Raw genomic sequence first — 21,143 nt, 5'->3', positions numbered from 1 at the left:
CATATGAAAATTGGTATCGTTACCTGGAGTATTAACTTGATAGTAGTTAGGATCATCTATTTCCTGCTTCATTGTTACTGCTGACGTTTTGGAAGAAATTCCTGAAGAAGCAACAAAGGAATCAAATATGGAAAGTAGTAATAAGCAGATTCTTAAAACAGAACAAACAAAAGCACCCACCAAGATCCTCGTTGATCTCTATTAAAACAAACAAAGAAAAAGAAGAAAAAGAAAGAAAAGAAAAAAGAAAATATTACACACTTGTTGAGTGAAAACAATGGTATCAAAATGACCTGCTGGTTTCTTATGTTTCCATTTGGTCAATCCCAGAAAGGATCTAGGATTAAATGCCTCCCTACAAACTAGGCTTCCCTGCACATAGGATCTCAGATCTGAAGAATATTTTTAAAACAGGCTCCTTCCTCTTTGCATGCTACCACAGGAAAAAAAATATATATTTTATCACTCATTGTGCTGAAAGTCCTGGAAAAGCTCCTATTCAACTCTTCTGAGAGAAGAAGCTTACAAATTTCCTCCCTCTTGAAATGGAAGCATTTGGCTAGAGTTTAATATTTGATAAAAACTCCAACTGAAAAATGGACAGTTTCAAGGAAAGAAAAGTTTTTCCATCTCACCAAGGATGTCTTTTTGCTACTTTTCTTTTCTTTTTTTTGAGCTTTCTATCTTTACTTCAGTCTCCTGAACAGAACCTGGCTTTTTTTTTTTTTTTTCCCCTGCAAACTAAGGCAAAACTTTTGAACGTACCAGAATCCTTGCTTGATTCCATTTTCACTTTAACAGGAGGACAACTATAAAAATAAACAAATCAAACAGAATCACATTATTAAAAAAACCCTTACATTTCTTGGAACTTCTTCAAGCTTTATAGCTTGTTAAGTAAAATCAATCTCTCAGGATTTTTTCTAACAAGAACGTAAAATTTAAAAACCCTGCATATTGGTTTATCTGACTTTTCACAAGTGAATTGCCAGCAATCACTTATCCTACATTTTTTGAGGCATACAGAATATTCAGATCATGTTTAGCATTTAATGAGAGGCAAACACGAAAGCACAGAAAACTGATCCCTGTTTTCACATTAACAAATTTTTGATGTATTACAGATCTAGTATCTTCATTTACTAATAAAATCACTTTTTCCAAATTGAGGAGGGGGGAAGGAACCAACATTACATCTGTGCTCCCTCACTGCCATACCATAAATCGTGGCAAACTTAGCCCTGACTAACAGACTGTGAATTAAGAACACCTATTGGGCTAATTAAACCGAGGAGAAACTTTGCCATCTGTTTAACTTGTAATAATTTCCTCACAAATAACGATCAAAAGAAAGAAAAGATTGAGCTTCACGCTTTTTATAATGCCAAGCAAGCAAAAGTTATTCAAAGGTCAGCTGGGCAGAAAAAGCACATTAAGACAAAGATAACAACATGAAAAAACAGTTGATTAAAAAAAAAATCTACATTATTTTAAATTCACCTTCCAACTGGAGGTATAACTGAATGTGAAGGATCTGTCCTATCAGCTCCTGAAAGTTAAAAGACAATATTTGCATTTCCTGTACTCCATTTACTTAAAACACAAATTGAAAACACTGTAACACTGATTTCACAAAGCAAAAGCCCGTTCCCATTTAACAAGCCTATTTTCCTTATTCACAGGTATTCCTTTAAACTGTACCTAGACACAAACAGCTCGCATCATTTAGAATCTTTTGGTGGAGAATGTGGGCAGTTGATGAAAGCTTTGAGATAAATATTACTTGGGAGAAATAATGAGCAAAATAAGTATTTAGTAGAATGATAGTGGAAATGGCATATTGCAATTTTAATGAAATGTCTAGGGGTAGAAGTTGGTGTAAAAATTTGCTTCTGTTTCGTTCAGTAGTTTTTATTGTTCTAGGAAGAAGTTGCATGTTGAATGTAATTTTGATAATAATTTTTAAATGCGTATTCACGGAGACGAGGGGTGGAGAATGTCATGGTTTAACATAGCTTGGTTTTTACTTAAAGAGAAAATCCATCCGTTAAGGAAGTGATTCTCTGGGAGGACTGCTGACAGCCGCCTCTGGACCCAACAGAACCAATCAGCTGCCTAGTTTTGAATACTGACACCCTGTTAAAGCATCATAGAAAGCTGAACACGCCCCAGTGAAATCACATTTAAAAACTAACAAACCCCAGGAAGAACTCTGTTGCTTCTGGCCTTTGAACAGGTAATTGGTGCATTGGCCAGGGAACTTGGATTGGTGAACCAAAACCACTACGCTTAATTTGTGTTTCCACCCAGTTAAACTGAAACCACCACAGTCACTTAGCACACTGAAAACCTGCTTTGTATTTCTGACAGAACTGTATTATTACCAGAATCTCTGTAATATTCCACCTCCTCAACCTGAGCACAGGCAACACATTTCTAATTTTACTAGTCAAGCATCAACTTCTGGCCCTCTCACCTAAAAAATTAAACTTTTCCTTTTTGACTACATTCCTTCAGAGATTGCGTCATTGTTTTCATAAAATAAATCCTCTCACTTATGCATTTAGCAAGTAAAGCAACATGATAGCATAAAAGGAACAGGAGAAGGGATTTCTCCTAAGCTGGAAGTGAATCTGTAGAGTTTTACAAAACTCACTCTAGCTCAGAATTTTTAATATATAGAGAATTTCATAGGAACCTCAACACCTAGCCACTCCAGAAGATTAAATTACCTTTAAATATGAAATATAAATGCCAAAATCAGCTGGGTAGTGGAACACAAGCACTAAAAAGTCTTGGCATCTTCTAAAAACTGAAAGCAGTCCTTTGTAAGTTCATTTCTCCTTCCCCTAGGATACTGTACAATTCACGTTAAATTTAAATTCAGTATAAGAACAAAGAATGAAACAGAATGAACTTGATCAAGACAAAGAATGAAACAGAATGAATTTCATCTCTAATGAGTTACTCCTGGCAAAAACATAAAGGAAAGGGTTAGAGCTCCATAAATAAGGCCTCTCACAGTCTAAAAATTTCTGCACAGTTTGCCACTATTGACATGACCAAATGTTCTATGTATATTGCTATGTATATTGCTAACTAAACTCAAATTACAATCAAATTACAATCTTTTTCTGTTTGGTCTGAATAAGCATTAACTTACCTACGTGCTTCTTTGGTTCTAGGGAAGGCCTGTGCGGAAATATGGGAAGGAAAACTCAGTTTCAGCAAAGACATTGTTAATTACTTGGTAGTGTATATTACAGAGAGAATTCCTGTTTAAGGGAAACTGTCCGCAATGTATTTAATTAAAAATTACAATTCATTTCACTTAAGTACAAGACCAAATTGGACGGACCAAGAAAGAGATCAAACAAGAAAGCACAAGAAAGAGATCAACCAACCTGTTGATACTAAATGAGATCTGTGATTTGTTTTCCAAAATCCATTTCAGGGTGGAAACATTGTAATTTGACGGATGCTCAAACGCGAGTCCTTCCCGCAGGCCCTGCACTATCACAACAGACTGGTTCCTCTGGATCTCTTCGTAGGGCACAGGTACCATTGTTGACTTTCCTAAAGCTTTACCTAGGGAAAAAAAATAAAAAGAGGAGGTTGTTTTGATGTCAAGACTGTTAAATTTAGGAAAAAGATGAGCCCCTCATAAAACTTTGTAACTTTGGATAGGATTGGAGCAAAAGCAAAGTGTGGAGGCAAATCTCCTCAGAAGACTAGGTACTGCTGGCACTAAGATGCACTGTGCAATAATCTCAAAACACAGCCCACAAAACACACCAAGAAGAACCACTAAATGTGCATTTTTCAAAAACAGCTACTAGAAATTTCCAAAAATAGCAGTGTAACTGGAAGGCTAAGATCATGCAGTTTTTTTTCCTCCCAAATGGAATAAAAATTTAAAAATCCAGAACAGCTCTTCAGAAGAATTTAAAGCACCCACCGTAGCACAAGCAGAAAAAGTCTTCCACAGACTTTCTATGAGCCTCCAGCTCCTCAGCATCCACTGTCTGTCTGTTTACAGGTGGTGTGGTCCTCGTTTTCTGCAGTTCTGCAGGCCTGTCCTCTCCTGTGACACCTGATGGTCATTGATAAAAACAAGACAAACATAAAATAAAACAGTAAGTTATTAGAAGTGCCTAGTCCCTCCACTTTAGACTAGAGATTCTCAAGAAGGAATCCTGCCAGGAAATTTTCAGAATTTACTTGTATTAGAAGCAAATGCATGTATCTATGTACATAAGCAATGAGCAAGTTTAAATTTACACCAGAATTATTATATCCTCCCTGCAATCTTTGCAAATATCACCCCCTGAAGAATATGAATGACAAATTAAGAGACACATCCAAGGCTTTTTTTGGCATGAAGAGGTAGAAAACGCTCTTAATCTCATGAGAAGGGAACACAGTTAAAATAAAACGCTAAACTGCCAAGAAAAGAACGACCAACAGAGTCACCAAGGAAAAGGTAAAACGCCAGTGTGAAGGGTCCCATAGCTCTCTAGTGCTGTGCATGACATCTTATGTAGCAGTTCTGTTATGTCCCAGTTTATTTATTCTGTATGTGCTTCGCAGAACATTTTACTGAAGAGATCTGATTTTTGCCCTGACAGGACATCTCTTTCAAAGGACATTTTAAGTACACACCTCTTACTGCTGAGTAAGAGGAGCTACAAACAAGCCATCATCAAAACAGAGATTCCAGCCCTACATCTTGTTCTAGTCTCTGAGCAAAAGTCACTGCAAAAGGAGTGAAGAACTAAGAACACTTCCAGTATTAAAAAGCAAACAGAAGCGATGATTTCGGGTGGCAGCCTTCCTTTCTTGTAACTCAATTCTTGCTAAGATTTACTGAGAATCATCCAGCAAAACCAGAGGCAAACAACAGAGATATGCTTGCCTACCTGGAAGGAAAGGCAAGGGAGATCTCTGTTCCTTTGTGCAAGAGCATAATCAGGGCTGAAGCTGTGTCATGACTTCACCACGAGCCAGCACAGCAGTAAGCCTGAAACACTGCGATGTGCATCACCAGGACTGCTGGCATCAGAATTCTACACTGACACAAGAAAACAAACATCAGTTTGAACAACTGATTACAAATGGGCTGTGAAATGAGCTGAAGCAGAAATGCTTTTAGTAAAACCACATTTATCACCTCAAAAACTCGTATCTTCATTTCAAAGAGAATGTCATCCTTCCTCTGCAGACCATACGTCTGCTTCGTGCCCTGGAAACCCACCTCCACAAGACATTTAGCTTGCCAGCTCTTCAGGCCTGAAACTTTTGCTTTCTCTGCAGTATGACAGGGCCTATCAGAACATGAACAAAAATGCAAAACTGGGATGTTGTTATATACCTGCAACACAGGTGCTCAATCAATGACAGCTTTTAAGATTTGCCTGTGGACTTGGGATAAGACATCAGTTTCCATTTACAGCTCTATCTAATGTAGCTTTTTGAGTGGGCGTTTTTCCCATGTAAGAAACTGATTCACTGAAAATGCCTTTAGTGCCAGCAGCTTCAGAAAGTGGACTCACACTTTCTAAAAATAATAAACAAACCAAAATTAAGATGACAACACTGCCCACTTTACATGAAAATGAAAAGCAGACAAAAGATAGAGAAATTTTCTTTCTTAAGTAGAAGACAAATACTTATGGGGGGTTTTCTTATTACATGATTTTTTGCATTTTCTTAAGATCACATTATGAATCTGCCTCCCTAATCCCTCCAACAACTGCTGGCCCATTTTAATCAATACACACAAACAAGATTAAGTTTCAAACACAGCAAGATTTTTAACAGCCCTGCACAGCTGATCAAACCTAGCAGGCATTCATTCCTCCTGCCACTACCAATGGACACACAAACCCCTGGAAATTACACAACTTCTGAGACTCTTCCAAAGCGACAATTACTGGAGCCCTGAGCAGGATTTGGACTACATTTGGGAAGGGATGCCTAGGACATATGCAACAAGATCTGGTGCAGAAGAGGGATGAGGGGGCTGCATTTACAGGGTAAATGGCACATGAAGGGGGAGGAATGGTTATGTGGTAAAAGAATTGCATTCTGCAAAGTTGGGAGCATCCAGCAGAATTCATTTCTCTACTCTTCTGGATTCAGCCGGATTACAACTACACAACTCCCAACAACCCTCATTTTGCAATAAGAGTCAATACATGCTTATGTGTCTCTTATCTTCTTCAACTCTTTAGGTGTTTTGGTTCTTCAGAATATCCTTCCCCCCAGGCCTGACAGTCCAGCACAGCACCGAGCTGGATAAGGAATCTCCCAACTGTCCCCGTTCCTGCACAACAGAGAGCTGTGTTGGGAGGAGGTAGGCTGCATTTCTCCTGCAGGGCAGAGAATGCTCTGCTGGGTCACACCACAGACAAGCAACAAATCCAGCACTGTCCTCATCTCACCAAAGAATAAGAAACAAAGAAAACAAGCTTTAGCAGAAAAACAACTTACTTAACTGAAACTTCCCCCCCAAAAAAAAGACCTGAAGTCGAGATGCTCAACAGAGAAAAGCTGGCACAATTTGGTATCTGAAGCTGATAGAGCTCAGGACTCCTCTAGCAAAAGAGCTATCAATCCCAGTTAAGACATCTTAAAACATCAGAAGATTTTTAATCAGGTAGTTTTCAATCCCTCATGGAGAGAAAAACACGTAATAATTTTAAGAATATGAATGTGACTCCTGCACAGGCACTCTGAGAGGCAACTTAAGAGCAACAACAATTTTGTGACACCACTCATAGACATGTATTTCATTATCTGTGCTTTAAGAAAATTACTGCAATGAAAGAGGTGAATAAGTGGGTGCACAGCTAAAAACGGTTTGCTTTGGTTGTAATTCTTTATTACAGCACTGGACACACTCAGAGGATATCTCCTCTAATCAAATGCGTGTCCTAAAACTTTACAACAGAATATTTATTCCATCAGGCTCATACATATTTATTACAATGTACTTCCTGGATAATAACATCACTTTTCCTAGAACTAATTTGCATGCATCTGCCTGGTGCTCCTTTTATGTCTTTTTATGCTCCTACAGGGTCATCTAAAGGGGTCTCTGGTGGTTGTACTCACTGAGTGCCCCCAATGTTATAGATGACCTTGCCTTGAATTTTTCTTTAGGCATTCGCCGTTGCTTCTTGTTATATAATTTAGTCCAAAAAGCAACTATGTTCCTCATTATCTGTTTCTTCACTGGTTCCAGTTGTGTCTATCATACTACATGGATACTTTTACATTCTTTTATCTATTTTTGCCAGTTATTCTTTAAGCTCTACCTAGCTTCCAAGAGAAAACAATAATTCACATGCCAAAGAAACACACTGGTGACCCAAAACTGAGCAATCTTTCTCATAAAGGCTGTGGAAAAGTGCATTCCATTCATTCTTCCCGAGCAGGAGGAATGGCTGTGTGTCGTCATATTCTATTAGCATTCTGCGAATGTTTACATTCTGTAGTGGAGTCTTCTCACGCTTATAACATAAACAAGAGTTGTTTTTCACATTCCTCTCTGATGAGGGACAACTGATTGACTTCTAGCCTGGCCAGTGGGATGGAGAGGTGGTAACCTTGTTCTCCAATCCCTGGTCACTGTCTGGAATCTATAAAAGCGAGGTAACCATAATAAAGTTAGCCTTCTTTTGCTTTAGAGTTGGAGTGTGAGTATCACTTCTCTTCCTGTCATCTAGCGACAGCTGTTTTCATTAAAAACACTCAGATTTTGAGCGTTCCTGGAACTACAAGTTCTTGCAAACTGGGGCTGGGTGGACATGGAGGTACAGGTAAGAAGAGTGAAAGACCCTGGCCTGAAGTCTCTAGCAGGACTTCAACTCAAACTCTGGCCCATACATTGCCCAGATGCATTGTTAAGATCAGTGTGGAAACCCAAGGTCATCAGAAGAAAAATGGAGGCTCCAAATATAAAGGACCTATCCAAGATGAATCACCTACATGTGCAAGATGTCCCTGTCTCAGGCAAGTGAGCCTAAAGCCCTGGCACCACCAAATAAAAAACCAGTGTGACTGGGAGACCCATCAGAAGTCACAGAACTAGCAGGATTAGCTTCCCTGCAACCCACATATTAATGGTGTAGCAGCCAGGACCAGTGAAAATGCAAGCAGAGGCAACTGGGATTCTTGGAGAAGAATTGTCTCTTTGGCAGATGGGCTAGAACACATGGTGCTGGGCAAATATCTTTTGGTCCAGAACAGGTGACCAAAAAGGTGCTTCTGAGTCAGAAAGCTCTTCTGACAGACTTTCTGAAGTTCCCTTCTGACAAGGAAATACAACCTGGGGAAAATAAGGCTTCCTCTGGATTTGGGGTTTCTTTGGTTGTCACATAAATTATCCCCAGCTCACATTCAAATGAGAATGAATTCCACAGAGCCTAAGGGAAACTGCCAAGACGATGAAGATGAACACATGAAAGGAATAGCATTTTTCAGATACCCCAGGAGTAAGTCACCTGTTCAGGACAGCTGATAACCCACCACTTCACAGCAATCCAGAGATGACAATCCAGAGGCACTTCATCTTGCCAAGACCACGCAAGAGGAACTGAGGACCACGCAAAACACTTTAGCAGGGGACAGAAACTAAAGCAAAAATGTACTGTTAAGGCAAGAAGTATATGATCTTGATTGCTTACAGCAGAGAAGTATCTACACTTGTGTCCATATGCTCAGTATGAGCTCTGTTGGGCCCTGCCGAGGGGCCATACCCCTTCCCAGGGAGCCCGCTGGGCTCCATCCAGGCTGGGCCCCAGCGGCTGCCAGGCAGAGGGAGAGGAGGTCAAAGGGCCCCATCCTGGCTGGGCTGGGCCCCAGGGGCTCTTAACATCTTGCTGCTGGGCTGACCTGTGGCTGGAATTAAATGCAGTATGGGCCTGAGACCAGCCGTGCGGCCAGAGCGGCTGCGGTCATTCTGGCTGGGCCCCTGAGATCCTGGCACGGCCCCCAGCGTGGCAAAAATCCATCATCGTGACTGCTTTGGCCACTGCCAGCCATCTTGACCATCTACAGGCCCTGGGTGAGATATTAACTCTTTCCCTGCACAGATGAAACTTGCAGGACATTCATCTTCTATCAAGTGAGAAAACGAGACAGAGTGAAGACATGTAGAGAAACAACATGAAGACACCAAGGTCAGTGAAGAAAGGTCAGTGAAGACACCAAGTCCCAGATGGGAGGAGAATGAGGAGATGCCTTAGTCTTAGGCTGAAATTCTTTTACAAAGCCGTGGTGATGGACTTGATACACTAAAACACCCCTTTAATTCATGGAAACAGTATGGGGAGATGGAGTGTTCAAACTGCAGACAGGACCAAAGGTATCCATGCTGAAGCAAGTAGATGCTGAAGTAGCTGTGATCTTATGAGAAGCTTGAACAGAGAGAGAGAGATGAGAGTGATGAAAGACCCTCTGTCCTCAGGGAAAGAAGATTTCTGTTCCTAGAGATTAAGACAATCTCAGAGATAGATGAAGAGAACCTTTGTTTTGAACTCATCCTTAAAACAGTACCCCATGAGTTTGACATGGGCCATGAACACAGCTGTGGGAGGGAATGCATAAGATGGGAGGGACTTCACAAATGCAGATTTCTGGGTGGCTGCTATTTGTGAGAACTGAAGCCACAAGAGAACTGTTTTCTTGTGGAGGAGTCTCCATGACATGGCAAAAGAGACCCCTCTCCCTAAGAGAACTGATGAAAGACTATTTTAGAGGTGGTCAACTGACTGAATTCCTAAGCTTTTGTCTCTGTACGTTGTCAGTGGGGAAAAAAAAGAAGGTTGTGGGGGAGGAGTGTTCTGAAAGATTTATTCTGATTTTTTTTTTTTTATTTTAGTTCTGTCAATAAAGTGTTCTTTACACCCTTTAAAGTTTTGAGCCTGCTTTGCTCTCCTATTAATTCTTATCTCACAACAGAAAATGACTTAGTAATTCTAGAGGGTGTTTAACCCACACATTATTTGGTGCATTGGCCAGGAAACTCAAATTGGTGAACTAAAACCACTACAATACTGGACTGAACAAACAAGATACGAGGGGAAAGGAACTGTTGCCTCCACAGCTCTTTCAGAGCAAAAGATACTGCACTATAAATTTCATCAAGGCTTAAAAGCTGTCAAAGGTAGTGATGGAATCAGCATCACCAGGAATATGTAATGCTATTATTCCTAAAAATTGTTGGTTTGAAGTAATGTTTTCTGAAATTATCAATGTCTTTCTCAGGGAGGGAAGAAAACTACTTCTAGCATCAAGACTCCCCTGAAAGCATGGGAGATGTGCACTTAATGAAACCATGAAAGCAATGACTGACAGCAGTTGATCTTGTTCACACAGATTTACACCATAATGTTCTGCAAGAATCATAATAAAAACAGTTTTCAAAGTTAATATTGTTTAATTTTATCAGCCTGACAGTACAAAAACAGCCCAAGAACAAGTATCTTGTGACTGGAATAAAGCAAAAGGTGAGGATTATCAAAACCGATACAGGATTTAAACACAGGCATGCTTCTATAGAAACCACATCTCACACAGCCAAATACAAGCATGGATGAGAAGCCAGTGCTTCCCACAGCACAAAATCTGAAATAGAGGTTTAGCTAGGAGATCAAACAGCGAATCCCCATAATTTCAGATTCCCTACTAATAGATGTGTCCAGTACACAAAGTCCCTGGTATATCAGGGCCCATGATACCACTATACTGGCAATAAAACATAGTACCTAGAATGTTAGGGAAGTCCTTTAAGGAAAAAAAAAAAAAAATCGACTGAAAAACTGAACTCGCTCTCCAGTACTCAGATAGCAGTTGTTACAAACAACAGTATCAGAAGATTGTCCCTGTAAAAAATTTTAAAAAGAAAAGAAAAAGAAAAAGAAATTGATTCATCTTATACTTGATTCCTCAATCAGGTTGCAATTCTACATTTTTAAAACAATCATCTGTTACAACCCAACATCATGGTGACTTTCCTTGGAGTAAATATGTGCGTGGAAAGTCACTGCCCATGCCAGCAGGACAGTGACAAAAAAAATTCAGAGCCCTACCACAAACAACTGACTTTGAGACAGAGCCTTCAAGACAATTTTACATACCAGCAAAAGCATTTTTGGGAGTAAGTCTTTCTGTTACAGACTAAATGTAGTTGCTTTCCAAGCAGTATTTAATTTGACAACAACAACTTGAAAGTTTTTTAAACTTCTCCTCAGACTGATTCTTCTGTCATCCCCTACCCTTGATCTGCATCTTCTCTCGTTCTCTAAGCAAATAAATGTACATTTTGTTATTTCTTAGGCAGTGTCCACCACCTACGCTTTCCTAAATGAGTGCATCAATGCTCCCCTAAATAGTCAATGAACCTTTCAAACCTATCCCTAAACATATTGTTCTGTATGAATGGATCAATGAATAAAGTTTTAGGAACACCAAAGTTCCACTGTTTTACTGTAAAAATGAAATTAAACAAAAATCACACCCTGGATGTACTTACAGCAGCACAAAAGTAATGCAGATGTAATTTTAATTCATTATGGTGCAGATGCATACTTCTGTCTAATAAATAAAAGTGATATAAAAAAGCTACATGAAAAATATTATCTTATCAAAACTGTGCATCTGCTTTAGTAAGGCATGAAATGATTTGAAGAACCAGGACCACCTGAGCTGACAGAAGTACTCCTTTACCTGTTCAGTGCTCTCCTCAGTCTTCCTGAGTGGAAAAAGAGGTTTGGAGGAGGGGATACAAAGAAAAATTAACACACACTAGAAAATGTAGGATGGACAGTAAGGGTGGACAGTCTAGTACTTCTTACTGTACTCGTCTGTCGCATTATTGAAGAAAAAATTAACATTTCCAACCATTGTAGAAATAACACTCGAGAAAAGACCACTGGTACTGCTCATTTTATGCTCCTAAACAGCTAGATTTGCCATAGCCAATATAATTATAGCACGCAGCCATAACAGACAGAATTTTGCTTGCAATGTTACCAGCATTATGCAATATACATTATGCAGTTTGTGACATACAAAAATAAAACATTGAAACTTACAGTATTCTGTAAAATCCATCTTAATATCTTCCCTAGAGTTGACAAAGGCTTTTCCTCTCTCAGTTCCAACTACAAATATATTTTTTGCATATACACCAATACAGGCAATTTCTGCCTTGGACTTGGCAAGTTCTTTACACTATAAAGAGAAAAAGAAAAAGCTTTTGTTACCACGGTTAAGATACAGTTAATAAAAATGTATGTGATTTCATGTAAAACAATTACTATACTGTTGCCAGCATCCACCCTTCAGAAAGTACTGTGAGCAACATAATATCAGTCAGTAGCAAAGCACAATTTACACCTCTGGAATACTTTTCAGGGGAAATCTCAAAAGCATTGTAGATTCATTAGCAAAATTATTATAGACCTGTACAGACTCAGAGATGGCATTCTTTAAATTAAAATGATTTATAACTTTAACCCATGTTAAATTGCTGCTTCCATGTTAATCATACTGAGTGTCTTACTCCAGCTTTCACCAAGGCATACAGGAGTTCTGTGAATTCACAGCACACTTCTCACACACCATGTTCTGTTCAGAAAGGCGTGGCTGCAAGCAGGATGGCTCCCTATAGTCTGCCCAGTCCTGTCTGCTAGGCACTGCCTCAGGTGAATTCCCCCTGAATGGAAGGATTGCACCATCCCTGCAAACACTACATACATTCTGCCAGGAGGAATTTCTGGCAAGAATTAAGGCAGGAAGCCTATAGAGAGAACAAGGATCCCAAGAAAACTGGCGAGATGTCCAAGCAGTGATCACAAAAGGTCAGTCTCTCCCAGGAACTAAATCAGAGGTTGCTACAACCTATAAAAACACCAATAGTTGCAGCATGGGAGGAAAAAGTGACACAAAGACTTTAAAAACCAAATATACCCAATGGGATAAAATATTTGCAATACACTGTCTTATAACTATTCCACTCAAAGTTTCATTGCTAAAAAGAAAATGTTTGTTCTTGCTTATTATTAAAAACCCCCAGTTTTAAAGAACAAAATCTTGGACAGTGCCTCAGCTTCAAGGAAATGGGACAGGCATTTCCACTCACAGCCCCAGCCACCCATAAATCCCCCACACAATGGAATAACTTCTAAAAAACAGATGATATGCCAACAAAAAGGAGTATTCCCTGAACAAGTTTTGTTGAGTTGGTACAGCAGCTGAAGATAAGGCATTAGCCTCAAAATCATTTATTCACTCTACACTACATACGACAAAAACCAGAACACACTCTTGCCTTTCAACCACGCTGTATCTAACCAATCAACAGATATTTCCCACTGATTTGACAAAGTAATTTTTAAAACAACCACATCACAACAAGAAAGAAGATTACCGATAGCACAATTTATCACAAGCAAAGACAGAGTTACAGCTGGCTGGATAACACACAATACGATACAGATGCAACAACCCACCTTCCCTGCTGCCCAGTGGGAAGCATTATACTAATATAATTCTGCAAATAACAAGACAAATTTATGATGCAGGAACTTAGCTTCTCTACATACCATTGACTCAAGTCCTGACATGAGAAAATTAACCACCATTCTGCATTCTAAGGATTCCTCATCATGGATGGACATTGCTGGTGCAATAGTTTGAGCCATTTTCCTCCTGTAAAATGGAAAGAAAAAACCTTTTCAGATACATACAACAGTGCAAAAAATTGAAAGCCCCTTTTATGCCAGCAAAGGAAAAAAAATAAAGTCAAAATCCTATAGAACACAGTCCACTACACACAAGCAACCAAATACGTAAATTAACAGGAGAAAGCACTTGCTCTTCTGTTTTTTCATGCTTCCTGCTCTTTCATCCAAAGCTACAGCTAAACATAAAATAAAATGTACTATGACCAGGCCACAAACTATCTGAAAAAGTAATTTTAATTGATTAGCTGAATTTACATTGATTTTTCCTTCTAAGCACGTCTAGATTAACACAGCAACAAACACTGGCATTAACAAACAAATGGCAAATCGTAATTATGACACACATTAGAACAACCTTCCCGGTGACTTTGAGGGCCTAGCTCAAAACAAACTATCACCAGCCTGTCCCAAAATCTCAAATCTCATCCTGCCTCAAAGACTACAGCATCACTAACCAGAATGTGATAGCATATGCCGAAGAGCAAGGGCTGAGTAATTTAGAGGTGCCACAGTAAGATCCATGCTTTGGGGTGGATCTTACTGTCCCTCAACTTCTGGGATTGCCTCCCATAGATAACTCACAGCTGCAAGCACACCGAAATTCCTTGACTTTAGCACAGGCAAGAGATTTAGGAATGCAGGCCCTGATGAAAGTTCCAAACATGGCACATTCCAAACTTTCACACTGTGTCTTTTCTACAACTCAGAGATATGCAACAATTAAGCAGGGCCCCAAAGAGCCTTAAGTGCAATTTATAGAACGATTACAAGATGCAATGGAAAAGGAAATAGTAAAAAACTATGCAAAAAATCAGCTGATATTGCAACTGGCATGGGATAACGCAAATTAAGACTGTAGTAGAGCTATAGACATATTATGAAGAGAATATCCATCCTTAGATGAAATGATTGATGCACGTGCTCAAGCTGGAACTGAATCATGTAACGTGGCTTTGTTAGCTAATTCCTTTGCAGCTGCTGTGAGGTTGTCGTGCCATCGTTACGGATGTGGGCATCAAGGCCACATGAAAGCAAATTGTTCCCGCAAGTCCAATTCATTGGAGACATGCCAAAACAAAGAACTCTGCCTATAGCAGGAAACTGTAATCAATGCAGAAAACCAGGTCACTTTGCCAAGCAATGCAAGTCCAAATTCCACATTAATGGGCAACCTCTCAATGAGCAGGGAAAGAGGAAAAAGGGTGTTAAGGGGAAGCGTGTGCAGATACAAGCACCTTCCCATCCTCCAGGGCAAGCCTGTGTGACCAGTTCACAAGGAGAACAAGATGATCAGCTGGCATGGATGTTTCCACTGTCAACATGTCACCCTGTTTTTTCTGAGTTTTTTTAAGGCCTTTTTGAATTTCATAAATGGAATCAGATCTTTTAGTTACTGTAGAATATTAGAGCAGTTTTGTACCTTTTCCCACAGATGTAACATAAACAAATCCTTTGTTTTTCATTCTCTGTCCTTTGTTTACGTATTTCTAACCTGAAAACAATTGTAACTGACAATTCCTCTGGCCACTGAGGCTGAGGGGTAGAAACCCCACAAGCCAATCTTCTGCTAGACCCACAAATGTATAAAAAGTAAGAAATAAACAAAGGGGTCTCTTCTCTCCACTGCCTCAGCTGGGAGCTGGATCGGAAGGACCTCTGCCTTGCGAAATCCCTTGTCTGCGTGTGACTGCTTTGTGTGTCTCGGTGACACCAACACAATAACTATAGACTTGTTAGAAGTCCCTAAGTTCCCCTCGAGGTCCATGGGCCTATTGGGACAGGGTTGAGTGCACTATTATTAGGAAGACCAAGTGCAACATTGCAAGGTATTTTTGTTCACCCTGGTGTTATAGATGTGAACTATATGGGACAGATATGTGCCACGGTGTAATGGTTATAATTTAAAAAACAGGCAGAAACACCAATTAATGTAGTTGTTTTCACATTCGCCATATTCTGATTGCCAAATGTAGTGGAGTGGTCCTAGTGTTTATTCTCTTTTTGTGGGAGAAAGATTAGGAGAAAAGCAAAACAGGCTTAAGCTTCAAAGGAAACAACTAGTTTTATTAATACACACTAAAAGAATTGAAAAAAAATAAGTTGGGGAAAAAAACTAAAACAAAACAGAATAAAACTCCAAAAATACCCTTCCCTCCCTTTACAAACTGTTAACTTTCCTACAAAACAACATAAAGATACAAAAGCTGTGATTTTCAGTCAGTTTCACCATTTGAAAATAGTCTTCCATCAATTCTTTAGGAGAGGAGTCTCTCTTAAGAGTCATGGATCCCACTGACAACCTAGAACAGTTCTCTTGTGGGTCTTAAACTGTCACAAAAACAACCGCCCAGAGAAACCTGCCTTTGTGATCCTCCCAGGAGCAGTTTCCCAAGCTGCTTATGGGTCATGGGTCTTAAGACTCTTGCATACTGGGTTGTCACCTTTTAAAGATTAATAACTCCAAAGGCAAAGGATTCTTCATCTCAAGGAACACAGATATCTTGTCACTTCTTCACTGGCGCAGAGGACTTCTTATCTCTATCCCTGTTCAAGCATCTTATGGAATTAATATCATTTAGTCCATCGCAAACACCTTTGCTCAAATCCACACACAAATCTAAATAATCATCTCCCCAAATGCATATCTTTCCCATGATTTAAAGGGACAATTTACATATAGAGTTTATTTCCATGGCTCAGTTTATTTCCATGGCTCAATAAGAAGTCCAGCCTAAACTGGAGTGGCAAACTCCTCAATCCCTTGTCCCAATTGTCCTTTCACTCTCACTCCACTGACTTCACACTGTGTCTTTTCTACATTCACTCTGTCCCTCTCTTCTCTCTCTCAGGGAAGGGTTAGGCCTTGGAATCTTCATGTCGCCAGGAAAGAGTTAAACCTGCCCAGAGTCGTGTTCTCTCTCGCTACAGTCGATGGTGTTAGACTTTTGCACTGGCAAGGGAGAACTCACACAGAAAGATCAGAGATCAGAGCACCCGGGCAGTCCGGAATCAAAAAAACCAGGAAGGATCATAAATGCCTTTTTGGCCCACCCCTCAGTGTAAAGTACTGGTATGGGACCTCATTACCAACAAGCAGGAAGGTTATGTGGACCTTGTCACTTGGGGGCGCTTGTATTTCTACAGATGCCGTCATTTGATGGGTACCTGCCCCATCTGCGCACCCTGCTCTATGTTCTGCCCTGGATCACAATCAGCAACACCTCCCCGATGGCCTGCCAGCCAACACCGTGAACAGTAACAATGTTGGAGTATTGTTGCTCCATGCATTGAATCAGACGCAATTTTGTGCATCTATGGCATAACTGGAACAACCTTATAGCACGCGCCTTGAATGGCAAAGTATACAAGTAATACAAAATGTTGTCAAAATGTAACACTCTTCCCAGAACAGTTGCAATACCACAACCTGCTGTATGGAACTATGGGATCTTTGGGATGACAATTTACCTGTAGCTTCACTTAAACCCCAGGAGTTACACATTTTAGGGACATTATCAGCAGAAGGATGTTTATTTTTTATACACCAGGACATAATATGTGGGAGCAAATCAAAACAGGAAAGCAAAGTTTTACCCCGATAGTTTCTGAATTAAATACAATGGTTTCTTTTGTAGCAAAAAAGATAAATGAAACTTTCTTAATTTTGAGTGCTTTGGCTACAGATGTAGATAGCGCGCAACATGCTGCCTTGCGAAATCATGGTGCTGTTGATTTTGTTTTGTTAGCTCATGGACATGGTTGTGAAAAGTTTGATGGCATGTGTTGTGTGAAAGATTTTCTGGGATCGATTACTGGTTGGAAGGGTTAGGTTCATCAAGCTGGGTAAAGAATCTCATTCAAACTGGTCTTATAATTTTTGTAATTATAATCCTGTACCCGTGAAAGATAGGAAGTAAACATTTTTAGGAAAGAAGGCACTGAAAAGCAGGGTTTAACTGCAAGAAACAGGTGCTGGCCTGTTGTAATGCATTAATTGGGTATATATTGTGTTTCATCAGATTTGTAATCTGTATCATGTGGTTTGTCCTTACTCAGCTGTTTCTTTGAACAACAGGTCTCCTCATCATCCAAGGCGTTTAAAATGTGGTAATAGACTCTTTTTTGAGACACAGACAGCCTAGCACCCATTTTTGGCTCAGATTTTGAGTTTCTGTGTCCTCTTTAACTGTGACTGAGAAACCGAAAGGAAAAAAAAAAACCTCACTGGAGAGAAAAAAAGCCAAAAGGGGAAACAGTTTCCTTTTCCACCCCCCCAGGCTGCCAAAAGAAGCCTGCTATTAAAGCACTTTGAAGGTTCACTCTGAAAGCAAAAACCTTCCCCGAAAGAGAAAAAACCCTTTTCCCTGAGGAACACCGCCTCTGAAAAAGATTTTCCCTTACAAAAACGAAAGTGGTACTCAAAATTCCAGCGTTCCTTTCCTTTCTTTCCCAATCACTCCTTTTGCCTGAGACTGACCCTTTTTGGTGCAAAAAGAGCTTCTAGTCCCAGATCTCAGGGTCATCTTTCCACAAACATATGGTCACCTTCTCTGGGAGCAGCTTGCCATTCGGGGGGCTTCTTCGCAGCGCTCCGATGGGTTCTTTAAGTCCAAAGGAGAAAACTGCAGCCCTGGCCTGTAGAATCCTGTGTTTTGGAGACTCCACAGCAAACGCCAAGCCTGACGGGTCTGTCTCTGCGTGGGTGGGCTACGTTTCGTGACTCAGGTACCTGCGTGAGATTCCTCAGCCACATGCTCTCTGAGTGGTTCTTCCAGCTTTTTGGGAACCTTTTGTGGCTTCGAGCCACATGTAAGGCGCCAGTTGTTGGATTTCTCCATGAGACTACACGACCGCCAATGGCAAAAGGAAAAGAGTCTGCTCTCTCTCGCCAGGTGGGATATTACAGCTTTTATTCTTGAGTCCTGCCTTGCTTGGCTAGAGCCCTTCCCGATGGCTCCCCGGTGCCAGAGAGAGCTCGCCCCTCCTGTGTCGGGGCTTTTTCCCCAGGGCGCAGGGCCCAGAGGCAGGGACAAGACACTACCCAATCAGGGAGAAGTGGGAGTGGAAGAGAGTTGGGTTACAGCTGAGTAAGGACAAACCACGTGACGCAGATTACAAATCCGATGAAACACAATATAAACCCAAGTAATGCATTAGAACACCGGCCAGTCTTCAGCGAGCATGTACGCAGGGAGCTATTGGCCAGTGAACTGGGTGGTAACAAATTGCTAGCCAATTGGAATCAAACGTGAGATTTTTTAAAACCATATATATGTGAGCTATGAATAATAAAGATTGCTATTGCCACTTGAACCTTGGAGTGTCATGTCCATCTCCACTGCGACAACAGATACTTTAAACATGACAGCTTTTAGACTTTGTAAACTGATACCTTAACAATACAATATTAATTCGGCGCCAGGCACATGCAGGATACCTCCTCAAAGGCATGCAGAACCACTCACCTGCATCCTCTTTTATCCTCTAAAATGTTACATATACTTAAAGTTTTACAATACATCTATGCATATTCATTTCCTAGCTCCGCCTAGTCCTGCTTCATATACTAATTATCTTATTAGTCCTTCTGCACTTGCGCAGTTATCTCTGGTGGTGGTGAGGTGGTTGTATGGGACAAAATAAGTTGTCTTCATCAAGGTTGAACTTTTTACCTCATCTCCCTGGGCATGGTCTCTGTTCCCCTGGTCACAGTCCAAACCATAAGGCCGGTCTAATCCGGTTCTAGGGTTATGTCGGTAGCCTTCCATGTTTAGTATTCTTTGTCTTGCTTTGGCAAGCAGTCTTTCTCTTTATCACACATTCTTGCATTCTGTTATGCTGCCTTCACACATACACCCTTTCTTCTCTTCGCCAAGCAGACAGCACAGTACATCACAAATGCAGCAAATATTAAGCAATATGCATCGTCTAAGTATCTATTCCTAATCAATCACCCTTTAATTTCTAATGCCTTGTTTCATTATTACTACAAAAGATTGCCTATAGTGATTAAGGAAGATACATCACTAGTTACCCCACTACTTTGCCTCTTCATCCAGATATGTACAACAGCTCAGGAAGCCACTCTCACAGCAAAGGACTGGAGGACCACTCCCAGCAACTGGGAAATCCTATAGCGCATCCATCTGCAGGCAACAAGGCTTCCAACTTTGCTGTGATATGGTCCTATTTTCATACTGTTGAATAAACAACCATTGATTTCTCATGTCGGGACATCTGGTTTCATTGTTCTATTGGGTTTCTCCTAAAGCCTGGACAAGGCTCAAGGAGGAACCAAGGGACTTGTCTTTGATCCTAGACCTCAAAACAAGGCCAGATGTGGCCTTGTCTGGCTTCTAAATACAGAAAGGTAAATACATGTTTTACCAATGAGTGAGTACATATATTATATTGCTAATACTGCTTCATTAATGAGTGAACATATATATATAACATTTGGTTGATGTTGGGAAGGATGAAGCCAGAAAGCCCTATAAATATGATTGCTTAGATTCTGAGAATGTGAAACCTGTAAGTGAGATAGAATTGAAAGTAAGTTTTGATGTTTGAGATGTCCTAGCTGCTGGATGCCTAGGAAAACAACCCCCAATGTATGATTTATCCCACACTTGTAACACCCCCCTGAAGTATCAAGTATCTGTAACCCCATTGGCACAACCCTGTTACAGCCCACCTCGAGACCCCTTATCAGGGGGCTGCGAGAGTGGGCCTCTCTCTTCTCTTTTTCTGCTGCTCCTTCTGCTTCTTCTGTCTCTTCTGTTTCTTCTCTCCTCTTATCTCTTTGTTTACCTCTTGCATCTTGCTCTTGGAATTTCCTTATCTCTCACTACCCCCACCTTCCAAGGCCATGCTTCAGCTGCGCCTGGCGGCTCTGAGCAAGGCCTCCCATCTTATACAATAAACCCCTTCTTCTAAAACCCAACTTCAGAGATCTCTCGTCTGCATTCATCTACACTGTCCTGGAGTCCTCAGCAGCAGCAAGAGGCATATTTCTACAGGTTGAAAGATTCACCCAGAAGTTAACTTTGGCTTAGGACCTGTTGTTGAGGCCTCACTCAGTGCCTGTTGTTTAGGACTTAGTATTTCATGTATGAAAGAATTATTTTAATTTCTTTCTAAGGGAAAACAAATGGAGGACAGAACAGAGAGCACAATGGAGTTAAATGATATCCTGGCCTTGGCAGGATACAGGCCGTGGGATAAGTGACCACAGATATGAGAAGAACTGGGAAAGTACAGGATATGCAGATATCAAGGTCTTTTGAAACTATGTGGCTTTGTAAGGCTGCCAAGTAACGCAAACAATAGGCTGATTCTTTAATTAGTGGGAAATTCTTGCTTAAGTGACCACATTTTGCCAGTTTCTCC

The 21,143-nt window shown here is 40.5% G+C and overlaps 1 protein-coding gene across 11 annotated transcripts in view; it reads right to left on the bottom strand.

The window, feature by feature from the left end:
• The window catches only part of GTF2I (general transcription factor IIi), a 95,866-nt gene that overhangs the window by 63,355 nt on the left and 11,368 nt on the right, over window positions 1–21,143 (bottom strand). For 7 of the 11 annotated variants that reach the window (XM_040082268.2, XM_058422971.1, XM_058422978.1 and 4 more), the window contains exons 2-10: window positions 13,614–13,719; window positions 12,102–12,240; window positions 3,959–4,093; window positions 3,405–3,588; window positions 3,164–3,192; window positions 1,501–1,549; window positions 766–809; window positions 181–198; window positions 24–101 (exon numbers count right to left, since the gene is read on the bottom strand). In XM_040082268.2, coding sequence (XP_039938202.1) covers window positions 24–101; window positions 181–198; window positions 766–809; window positions 1,501–1,549; window positions 3,164–3,192; window positions 3,405–3,588; window positions 3,959–4,093; window positions 12,102–12,240; window positions 13,614–13,712 — 775 coding nt within the window. In that variant the 5' untranslated portion in view covers window positions 13,713–13,719. Of the gene's footprint in view, window positions 1–23; window positions 102–180; window positions 199–765; window positions 810–1,500; window positions 1,550–3,163; window positions 3,193–3,404; window positions 3,589–3,958; window positions 4,094–4,919; window positions 5,041–12,101; window positions 12,241–13,613; window positions 13,720–21,143 lie in introns of those variants that run through there. The other 4 variants (XM_058422975.1, XM_058422976.1, XM_040082275.1 and 1 more) reach the window with 2 other exon arrangements.

Source organism: Hirundo rustica, chromosome 19 (genome assembly GCF_015227805.2).
Source record: "Hirundo rustica isolate bHirRus1 chromosome 19, bHirRus1.pri.v3, whole genome shotgun sequence".
Lineage (NCBI taxonomy): Eukaryota > Metazoa > Chordata > Aves > Passeriformes > Hirundinidae > Hirundo > Hirundo rustica.
Note: the sequence above shows the minus strand (reverse complement) of the source record. Positions and strands in the feature narration are given on the sequence as shown.